The sequence below is a fragment of the Antechinus flavipes genome, chromosome 4 (genome assembly GCF_016432865.1).
Source record: "Antechinus flavipes isolate AdamAnt ecotype Samford, QLD, Australia chromosome 4, AdamAnt_v2, whole genome shotgun sequence".
NCBI classification, from domain to species: domain Eukaryota; kingdom Metazoa; phylum Chordata; class Mammalia; order Dasyuromorphia; family Dasyuridae; genus Antechinus; species Antechinus flavipes.
Window position 1 is genome coordinate 207,559,009 of NC_067401.1, and position 11,437 is coordinate 207,570,445.

General features: G+C 52.0%; 1 protein-coding gene across 2 annotated transcripts; it reads left to right on the forward strand.

Moving 5' to 3' along the window:
* Positions 1-1,433: 1,433 nt before the first annotated feature.
* On the forward strand, positions 1,434-11,157 carry TMEM151B (transmembrane protein 151B). Of its 2 annotated transcripts, XM_051997065.1 has the most exons (3): positions 1,434-2,186; positions 5,131-5,571; positions 6,854-11,157. In XM_051997065.1, exons 1-3 carry the CDS (start codon positions 2,070-2,072, stop codon positions 7,979-7,981), a joined length of 1,686 nt encoding a protein of 561 aa, XP_051853025.1. In that variant the 5' UTR covers positions 1,434-2,069; the 3' UTR covers positions 7,982-11,157. The 2 variants fall into 2 exon arrangements, with proteins under 2 accessions (XP_051853025.1, XP_051853024.1); XM_051997064.1 differs by lacking the exon at positions 1,434-2,186 and having other exon boundaries at positions 2,611-5,571.
* Positions 11,158-11,437: the final 280 nt, after the last annotated feature.

Genomic DNA, 11,437 nt, shown 5'->3' on the forward strand with positions numbered 1-11,437 from the left:
AAGGGGCCAGTTTTATTAAGCTGAAGGGGTGTCACCTAAGACGGGGGAGAGGGGAACCCCTCTTCAAGTCACAATATTGGTGAGAGAAAAATTTGGGGGGATGTTCTGTTTTCTTCCACCCAAATCTCATCCCCAGACCTGGATTTTCCCAGCTCTTTGTACACTTTACTTCATTTGTTTTCCAATTCCTTAATCCTCCCCGCCACCATACATACCTCCGCCTACCCCATCTAGCTTCTCCTTGAGAAGCATGACTGTTGTCATGACAACCAGTTGGTCAGTAGGCCCTACAGGCAACTCCAACAAGAACCCCCTACCCCATCCTCCTCCTTCCTAAGGCTAGGGGTTGGGAAAGGCAGAGGAAAAAATACTCTTGTTTTTTAGGCAGACAGAAAAAGAAGTGAGAACAGTCACTTAGGTTATCTGTCCTCAGGCCATTACTCCAACCCTGGACCCCATTCCCAGTTAGGCTTGAACCGGTTAGAGTGGATTGACAGTGGAACTGCAGAGAGTTCGGCTGGCTATGAGGAAGTATCTCTTCATAGGTCCTAGGGTGAAGGACATTGAAACAAGGGACCAATGTTAATAAACCCTTCCAACTTCTACACCAGACCTCCCTCTTTTCCCTCTCCTTAGTGCACAATCTTCCCTATATTGACACTAAGGTGGGCTAGACCAAAGGGCAAGGAGGGGTGATCTTAGGAAAGCCAAAAACACTGAGTTGGTTTCAGATTCTAAAAGGCAGCTTCAGCGCAAATTCTCTCTCCCAGGATAAAGGGCCATAGAATGTTAGAACTGAGAGGGACCTCAGAGACCATCTACTTTAACCCTCTCGTTTTACAGATGAAGTGAGCGGTCCGTGGAAGGGAAGTGACTAGAGCAAGAGCACTCAGCTATTGACTAAATTTGCTGCTCATACAAATTTTCTGATCCCAGATGCTGTGATTTCCACAGCTAGCGCCACAGAAACGAGAAGGGAAGATTGGGGGACAATAGGAAAGTGAAGACCAGCTTGAACACCCTCATTGGTAGTTCCTACTATCCCTACAGGGCCAGGAATATTCCGTGGGAGCCAGAATATCTCACAATTTCTAGAACTTCAAGTGACTCAGAGTTGTTTTCCACTCATTTCACCTGCCACCACTCACACCTTGACCTATGGACTTGCAAAAGTGAAGGAGAAATAAGAGGTGTGTGTGTATATATGTTCAGTTGGTCACCCCTATATTATGATCCAGAGCCGGGGAAATGCTCTCTAGGGTATCCACCTACAATGTGACTTTGGCGTCCTATCTTTTGCTATAGCATGCTTGATTTCCTAGCCTCCTAGTCTCCTTTCAATATCATTCTCACCCCTTTTACTCCCCCCTTTCCCCTCTTCTTCCCAGTCTTTATCCATTCAAATCTTCAAAAGCCTTTAAAGAATACTGGGGAAGGGGCGACCTCTGCCTATCCTCATGGAGACTCAGGTCAATGAGGAGAAGGGTTGCTGCAAAGGAGAAGGTTTCTCGGCTGGAAGAAGGGAATCAGAAAAAGGGACTGACTGTAGGCAGGGTTGCGTGGTGCAGAGGGAAATAGGGGTTTGGGATCCCCCTGTCGCATCTTTTCTTTACGAGGGGTAATTGTTAGGTGGGACTTTGGGGGAGGCGGAGTTGGGGGGATGGAGGCGGGGCTCAGCTGCGCTGGGAGGAAGAGGGGGGGCGCACTGGCTCGGGCTCCCGGCTCAGACAAAAGGCGGCGGCGGGAGCGGGAGGGAGGCGGAGCGGCGCCGGGAGGGCCTCAAGGTGACACTTGCCCCCAGTCCCGGCCCCTCCGCCCCGGCCCAGCCCCCCCAGCCCTCACCCTCCATCCCACCCTCCATCCCCTAGTGCCTTTCCCTCCCCAACCCGGCCTCTCCAACCCCAGAACCCTCCACCGGCTCCCTCTCCACCCCCCGCGGGGGGTGGGGAGCAGCCAGGGCCCCGCCCCCTCCCGCCCCCCTTCCCCCTACCTCCAGGCCAGCACAGGATGCCCCCGGCCCCCGGTGGCCCCCAGGGAGGCTCCGAGCTCCGCGCCCCCCACCCTGCGCCATGTCTCCCCCCGGCTCGGCTGCAGGAGAGAGCGGCAGCGGCGGCGGCTGCGGCGGTAGCGGCCCCGGGCCCCTGGAGGAGGCGGCGGCGGCGGCGGAGGGCACCGCCCGAGAGGAGGTGAGCACCATCCCCGTGCCCCCTACTCTCCCAAGCACACCTCCTTTCGCATCCTCCGAGGGACCATGTCCAAGTCCCTCTCCATCTCCCACCCCAAGCCCTCCTGCTCCCTATAGGGTTCAACGCGGTCCAGAATACCACTTCTTGCCCAGTCCCCTTCTTCTTTCTAATGTGGTCGGCTAGAACCTGACCTGACCCTGAACACGACCCCCGCTCGTTCCGCCGCAGCGCGGTCCTCTATCACTCCCTCTTCCCGCCCCCCCCCCCGCCTTCCCCTCAGCCCAGCCGGCTGCAGCCGCAGCCCTGCACACCCGCGCCCCCCCTTTCCCTCCCCCACCCCGAGCTGTCCATGGTATCCAGAAGGGGCAGCGGCAAGGGGCGGAACTCGGGGGTCCGAGGAGGGGGAGGGGCAACTAGGCGGGGCTTTTCTGGTGGGGCTGGAAACGTGGAGTGGAAAGTGTGTGTTTTGGGCGGGGGACAGGTGGGTAATCTGCAGTTGGTGGTTCTATCCAAGAAGGAAAGGGGGAGAGGGTCCATAGCAGTGAAAAAATGACTGTAAGGGTGTGGGGGGGAGAGTCGTATACTGGGATACTCGGTTAGGTAACAGGTTACCCTGGACAGTGCTCTGCACGGAAGGGGATACAAAAGATGAAGACTGAAAATTCCCTCCAAATCGCACGGAAGGGGTCGTTAGGATTGTATATGAGGGAACTCGCAGTCCTCCTTCCCAAAGTTTCCATTGCCCTGGACACAGACAGAGCTTCTCCCCAAACGTCAGTATTGTGTATCTTATGAGAGTTTTAGGCCAGGTCATTGGGGGTGGGGGGAAGGGGAAAACCCCTCAATTACAGTTGAGGTTAAGGGAGATGAAGGGTCAAAAAATGTCCCCTTCCAATGTCTAATCCACAACCACTAGCTTAATGAGCAAAATACATGCAGAAACAAACACAAGCACAACAGCCCTCACCCTCCCAGATGCCTGTTAATTCTTGAACATATATACACTGTGTATATGTGATGAACATATATACACGTGCATAGATTTGTACACAGACTGCACACACACTCACCAGTATAATTATGCACACAAAATATGTATCCAACCCTCTGAGAATATATGGTCCCAGCTATATACATGCACATGCATACATACATAGTTATGCACACATGCTCACTCATACTTTTTCCATGTCCAGATCTTTTCTCTTAATTTCAGTCATGAGCGCTTCCTCATTCCAAATTTTGCCTTAATTTATCCCACCCTTTATGAATCCTTCTCTCCTTTTTCTTCCTCTCCTTCACTCGGTTTTCCCTAGAATGTCCCTTCTTGTTCTGACCTTCTCTGAACTCATTCGTCTTCTCTCTCCTACCTTAGCTAGAACTTCAGGATCAAACTAGTCAGTCAAATGAGGGAGGGAGAATCCTAACAGAAATAAGAATTAAGATTAGATATCTGGAAGAACTAATAATGAAGGATGGGAGACTCTAAAGTGCAAGATGAATCTTAGTTTAAGCAATCACTTCTATAAAATAATGCAAAAGGCAAAAATCCTTCATTTACTCAATTTAGCAAATGTTTTCCAAACATCTATAGCACTGTACTCTCTCTCTGCTAGGTACTAGTACAGAAAGATGAAATCCCAGTTCCTGCCTTCAAGGAGTTTGCTTTCTAATAGAAAGAATATATGCACAACTAAGCATAATTGAAGGCAAAAATATAGTTAATATAAAGGACAGATTCAAATGAGTTTTGATGAGAAAGTCTGAGGACAGAGCATTTCCAACCTTAGGGGAGGGGTTGGTGTTAAGAGTTGGGCTTTCAAGGGAGGAATTTCAATAAAAAAGTCAAATGGTACATTTTAGGCATAGGACCTATGAGTACAAGGACCACAAATGGAGAACAGGACAAACACATGAAAAAGGAATCTCCCACCCATACTAGTCACCTCTGTCTCTTCTCTAGTGTGTTTTGGTATTTCTAGTTACCTGGGGCTCCAATTCTACTCCTTCAGCTGTGTTCTTATTCTCCGGGGCTTTCATTTGCCTTGGGACCCCAGACTTTCTCCCTCTTGTTCTACATTGGGAGATAGTATTAGTAAAAGTATGCAAGGCAGAGTAGGAGAAATATAGGGACCTAGGACGGGAAATAGGGGTTGAAAGGGAAATCTTTATCACCTACTAGTTTAGAGTATATTTTTAACTCACTGCCCCTTTCCTTGCTCCCTCATGCTCATGACTTGATTATACTAGTTGAGGATTTGGGGGTGGGTGGGAGAAGCACACTTAGAAAGGTATATAACTATAATAAGGCTAGACTATTCCAGAAGTGTGTGTGTAAGTGTGTGTGTGTGTGTGTGTGTGTGTGTGATGGCATAGTAGGATTTTCCCCTTTCCATTCCTCTTCTCTTCCAGTCTGGGGCACCTGGAAGGGCATGGGCATGATGCCCATCATGGAATGGGGAGAACACTAAGAAAAGCATTGCTAATTATTTCTCCCCTATTTTTCCTTCTTTCTCCTGTCTCTCCCATTTCATCTTTTGTCTTTTTTTTCTTGCCTTTGTCTCTGTGCTATTCTGTATCTTTCCTCCTGCCTGCTTTTTGTGTCTGGGTTTCTTTTTGCTGATGTTTTTCTAATTTCCTTCTCTGTATATGATTTTGTTTCTGGCTTCTTTCTCTCTGCATCTCACTATTTCCATCTCTCCTTTTCCATTTCTTTTTTTTTTCTTTTCCATTTCTGTATCTTTTCTTATGTCTGTATCAACCTGGACTCATCTCCCTTTCTGAACTGCTTGTTTTTTTTATGTTGCTGTTTCTTTGTCTTCTATTTCTTTTTCTGCCTCTATGTTTATTTTTTGGTGGTATTTGTGTGTGTATTTGTCTGCTGCTTTTTTTTTGTTTGGTTGTGTTCTTGCATCCCTCCCTTTCTTCTTCTCCCCCTGAGCAGCAGCGCCCAGTGCAGCCCTCCTTCACCAAGTCTCTCTGTCGTGAGTCGCACTGGAAGTGCCTGTTGCTGTCACTGCTCATGTACGGCTGCTTGGGGGCCGTGGCCTGGTGCCATGTCACTACGGTGACTCGCCTCACCTTCAGCAGCGCCTATCAGGGCAACAGCCTCATGTACCATGACAGTCCCTGCTCCAATGGCTATGTCTACATCCCCCTGGCCTTCTTGCTCATGCTCTATGCTGTCTACCTCGTGGAATGCTGGCATTGCCAGGCCCGCCACGAGCTGCAGTACCGTGTGGACGTGGGCAGTGTGCGAGAGCGGGTGGGTCGCATGCAGCAGGCCACGCCATGCATCTGGTGGAAGGCCATCAGCTACCACTATGTACGCCGCACCCGACAGGTCACCCGTTACCGAAACGGGGACGCCTATACTACCACACAGGTAAGGGAGCAGATCAGGGACCTAGGCCCCAAGGGACTCAAAGGGAAGAGGCTGATACAGGAGGGAGTGAAAGGTCACTATTGCTGGGGAGTGGGGAGGAGTGGAGAGTGGGAAGGTGATGGAGGGAGTTCTGGGGAAGAGTTAGCATTGATAAAGTGGTGGTAATTTGAGTGCATGCCCTGTCAGACCAACTGAGAGCATTCCCCTCCAAGGACTTCCACTATTAGGACATCTTGGAAGTTACAAAAAAAGAGAGAAGACACCATTATTCTCTTGAGTAGATTTTGCAGTCTGATGAGGGAGTCCACACTTTCAGAAGGCTGCCAATCTCAGGGGGAAGACAGAGCCTATCCGATGGAAATTGAGTTCAAGTTCAAGCATCATGTGTTAGGGAATTTCAGTGCACTAGATGCCCTACTGGGTACTGAAGATACAAAACCCATACTGTTCCTTCCCTCAATGGGCTTATATTCCCAGTCTGATGGGGGGAAAGATTGCCTTCTGAGAGTTCATTGTCTGATAGTGAAAGTCATTAGGCATAGGGGAGACAGTTCCTGTGATTCTGTTTTCACTCACTCACCAATCATTTGATTTAAAAACCAAGACACAGCCACCTGCCCCAACCTTTCCATAGCTTACTTTCTAATTGCAGAGAGAACACACCCCCAAAAAATACCTTATTCACCCTTAAAATTCGAGAAAATTAGGAAATGTATACAAACTTTGAGCATTAAACACCAAAATAATTCCCCCTGTAGAGACTAGAATAAAGTATTGAGCTTAGTCAGGGAAGTCTTCTGGGAGGGAGTATGATATGAGGAAAATAGTGGAGAGGTCATTGAAGGGCAAAGTTAAGGATGGGGAACAGTTATGTCACAAGTGCAAGGATAGGAAAGCAAATTAAATTGGTTCCTTTGGAGAGTTCTTGTGTATTTTGAGTGTGATGGGAAGGCTAAGGCAGGGCGGCAGTTGGGGGAGAGCCCTTGACTGCCGTTTTGGAGTTTCATTAAGGACACCACTGTTAGGGACTCGTCCACTGAAGATCCTTGGAATTGGATGGGAAATAGATGCTCCAGTTTGAATGGAAGATAGCACGAAGGAGATCAGGATTATAGGACATCAGGGCTGGAAGGGGTGGTCTCAGGAACCATCTGCTCTGACTTCCTTGGCCAGATAGGGGAAGTGCCTTTGGCAGGGAGGTGGGTTGGGCCCCCAGCTTCTGAGCTCCAATTCAGTCTTTTCCCCTTTTACCTCCCCCACCCACCTCCTCCCATGGCCCCAGGTCTACCACGAGCGTGTGAATACGCACGTGGCCGAAGCAGAATTTGACTACGCGCGCTGTGGTGTCCGCGACGTGTCCAAGGCGCTGGTGGGGCTGGAGGGCGCGCCGGCCACGCGCTTGCGCTTTACCAAGTGCTTCAGCTTCGCCAGCGTGGAGGCAGAGAATGCGTACCTGTGCCAGCGCGCACGCTTCTTTGCGGAAAACGAAGGACTGGACGACTACATGGAAGCCCGCGAGGGCATGCACCTGAAGAACGTGGACTTCCGCGAGTACATGGTGGCCTTCCCGGACCCGACGCGCCCGCCTTGGTACGCCTGCCAGTCGGCCTTCTGGGCGGCCGCCCTGCTCACGCTTTCCTGGCCGCTGCGCGTGCTGAGCGAGTACCGCACGGCCTATGCCCATTACCACGTAGAGAAGCTCTTCGGGCTGGAGGGCGGCGGCGGTTCCACCCCGAGCGGCGACGAGGCCCTGCCCCCGCTCACCCACCGCCTGCCCCGGGTCAACACGGTGGACAGCACGGAACTGGAGTGGCACATCCGCTCCAACCAGCAGCTGGTGCCCAGTTATTCCGAGGCCGTGCTGATGGACCTAGCCGGGCTGGGAGCTCGCTGCGGCGGGGGTCCCGGCGGGGGCTACGCGCCCTCCTGCCGCTACGGCGGCGTGGGCGGCTCGGGGGCCGCGGGGGCCGCCCCCTACCGCCGCAGCTGCGAGCACTGCCAGCGCGCCGTCAGCAGCTCGTCCATCTTCTCTCGCAGCGCGCTCAGCATCTGCGCGAGTCCCCGGGGCGCGGGCGGGGCGGGGGGCCCGGGGGGCAGCAGTGGCTGTGGCGGGAGTCGTTTCTCCCTGGGCCGCCTCTACGGCTCCCGGCGGAGCTGCCTGTGGAGGAGCCGGAGCGGGAGCGTTAACGACGCCAGCTGCCCCACGGAGCAGACGCGCCTGTCCAGTCAGGCCAGTATGGGCGGCGACGACGACGACGACGACGAGGAAGATGAAGAGGGAGGACCCCCTCCCCCCTACCACGACGCTCTCTACTTCCCCGTGCTCATAGTTCACCGGCAGGAGGGGTGCTTGGGCCACAGCCACCGACCACTGCACCGCCACGGCTCCTGCGTGGAGACTTCACTGTGACCCCTCCCTCCCCCATCTGTCGAGAGGGGGTGGGCGGCAGAGGGGGAGGTGTCGCCAGGATTGAGGGCATTGGACGGTCTTCCCACCGCCGACCCGCTCACGCCAAACTTTGTCCCCAGTCCCCGCCCGGGGAGCCACGGGTGTCCGAGTGACCACGAGCAGAAGGGGGCGCTTTGAGGGGGGTGGACAGACCAGCCCGGACTGAGACCTAGTTTCCCCTCTTATATGAAGAGTAGGGGTGGTGTGTGTGCGTGTGTTTGTACGTACGTATGTCTGCGTGGGGGAGGGGGAGACCGGCCCAGAATTTTCAGAGATTCCTATGATTCAGAACCATCCCGGCCAAAGCGGCTCCTCCGACCCTTGCCAAATCCTGTATTTCTAAGGGCATTAAGGGACGAAGCCTCACCCGAATGGGCTTGGGACCCAGCCTTTTACCAGATCTTCCGACTGTTATATGGGGTCCTGTTATCCCCCTCTTCTGCTCACTCCACCCCACCCCCTTCCTTGTCAGCCTACTCCATGGGAGAGGCAGGGTCTTATAGAGCTGAGGAGAGAAAGACCTTAGGTGGAGGAAAGATACTGGGGAAAGCCTGAAAGAAAGGGCTTCCCCTCCCTCTTCCTCCACTTCACCCCATTTGGGATCTGTGCTGGAGACTTGGTGGAAGGACAGGATTCCCGTTAACCTCTTAATTTGAGTGGGTCTCTGCATGAGCTCAGCACTCTGGACATCCCTACTTCAATTCCATGGAAAATCCTGAAATCCTTCCCTCTCTGGCCTCTTCCTGCTCCTCCCCCCCAGGCCAGTCTCTTTTCTGCTTCTCTATCTCCTTAAACCTCTTGTTTATCTTTCTGGTCCCAGGAGTCCAGGTTTCCAGAGGGATGCCTCTTTTCACAAAGACATTACCTACCTTTGGATCTCTTTCTTTTGTCCTGGAGGAATGAGATCCAATAGTAGGGAGAGAGGACAACTGGATTCCTTTCCTAAACTCATTTGGGTTTCCATTTCTCCACCTAGGACAGAGGTCAATGCCTTCTCTAGAGGGGAAGGCTGAGTGGGTGAGATGAGACACAGGATGCTGGCCAGAAGAACGACAGAACAAAGTGATCTGGGCTGAGAGGACTTGATAGGGAGAGGAGCCAGAAGAGAGCAGGGGTGTAATTTTGAGGGAAGAACCTGGACCAGAGTGGAGAGGGGAGGAGTTGGGCTTCCTTTTGTGCCCTCTCCTCCACATGCCCTGAGCTGACAACTTTGTCCTAAGACTAAATTGGAGAAATGCTGGATTCCAATGTTTGGGGGCTCTTCGGGATATATTTATACCCCAATCCCAAGCACCCCTAGCCCTATGAGCTTGGGTCACTGCTGTGTATCCTCGGTTCCCTTAAGGCAGGAACAAGCCCTGCCCCCGTTTTATTCTCCTGCTGTCTGTAGCTTAGCAGCCTTTCATTCCTGCTGCTCCTAAACTCTATTCACTAACCTGGTCCTTTAGTGCAAAAGGGCCCCAGCACTTCCTTTCTGTGTCTGGTTGTTGCAGCCTGCATGTCTGTGTGCTACCCTTGCCTCCCAAGTGTCTGTCCCCAGCTCAAGCTCACCTCTGCTGATTTAGAAAGGCAGAAGTAGTCCGGAGATGAGTTTCTGTAGGTCTTGAACTAGAATTTTCTTTCCCTTGCTTTCTCCCTTCTCCCTCAGAGGACACCTAGAGGTAACACCCCTTCCCCCCACCTTGGGCCCAGCAATGTCAGTGCCCCCTCATTGTGGCCTCCACCTATGCAACATCATTTCTGTCCCCATATCCCTCCTCATTGGAGGTTTGGGGAAGGACAGATTCAGGAGGCACTGTTTCTGAGCAGTTTTTCTAGGTGTTAGGGCCTGGCTCCGATTAGATTGGTGTGTGGACATGTGCCTGTGTGTATGCATTGAGGGCTGAGAGGCCATGGGAAGGTGGTACCAGAATGTCCACTAGGTTTCTATGGGAGTTGTTCTCCCCATCTTTCCCCCATTGTCCAACCCACCATCAACCGCCTTCCTGTGTCTGTACCCCCTTTCCCCTTCTGTCTGTAGATTGGTCTGAGCCATCTCTTCATCCCACCTAAAAGACAGGTCAGATCTAGGTGGAGAGGCAGAGGATCCCCCTCCCCACCATTACACTTCATGGCCAGTCCCATCTCTACTTTGTTGCACCTACTTGTGAAACATCTTGTTTCTTCAGAAAGAAGGAAAACCATTACAACCCATTCTCCTCAGAAAGGGCCTGAGTGGTCATGGTGGAAATGTAGAATGCCCTTTGTGTGGATGTGAGCCAAGGAAAGGGGATCAGGACTTGGGCCTCTCATTCCTTGCCTGTATTCACCCTCCCTGCCTCGGGGGACACACAAATACATACACACACAAAAAGGCAGACTTAGAGAAATGAATACTTTGGTTCTTGCTTGGTGAATCTGATTGGCAGGAGAAATTCAAACCAGTGAAATTAATTAATCTCTAAAATTAAACCTTACACTGAATGTTCTCATTCCTCTGATGAGGAAGTCTGCTAGCAGCGCACACACATGCACACCCACACATTCACACTTGCACAGAGATGGAACCAAACTCACAGAGGCGCACAGATGGGCCAGGCTGCGGGACTCACACATGCACACTCCCCACTGGTGCTCTGCTAGTCGTCGGCTGCGTGGCAGGCAGCGCCAGCCGTTCCTCCCCCCAACGCCCTGCCCTGGGGACTTGCCTGACGGACACATCTCGTGGCTCTCTGTCCGGGAGGGAGCTCACCCCTCGTCTGGGCTTCCAGGACTGGGCGATAGGGTAACAGGATGGGGAAGATTGTCATTTCTCCATTAGTCTCTTTGACAAATACCAGGAGAGGCAGGAAGGGAAGAGCTTGTCTGTTTCCTAGCCCTCCCCACAACACAGGGTAAGTAGGCAGAGTGGTGGCAACCCTAGGAAGATGGAGGTAGTGGGATGCAGGCATTTACTAGCTACACATATTGGGGAACATCTGGAAAGCTCAGTGTGGTGGGGATGAGGGCTAGGGGCTTCGGGGGGGGGAGGACAGTACTCTGTCTATTGGGTGCATCACGCTGTGGCCTTTTTGTAAAGGATCTCCAAGTGAAAAGATTGTACAAACCAAACGTGGAAAAAATAAAGTTTTCAGATGACTCACTGACTTCCCTCAACAGCTTGGTACCTCCTTCCTTCTTTCCTCCTCAATCCCTGCCCTGTGCCTCCATTTATAGCCTTTTTGGATAGGCAGCTGGTAGTAAAGTGGGACCCATTTAGGGGATGCCAAGTAAGCCTTTTCAGCCAGAGGTTTTTCTTTCCTCTAAACCAGTGGTTCTCAAAGTATGGTCTAGAGAATCCTGGGGATCTCTGAAGCCCTTTTAGAGGGTCTACAAATTCAAAAATAATTTTTATTTCCAATATGGTAAATGTCTATAAATATAACTCAGATAAACAAA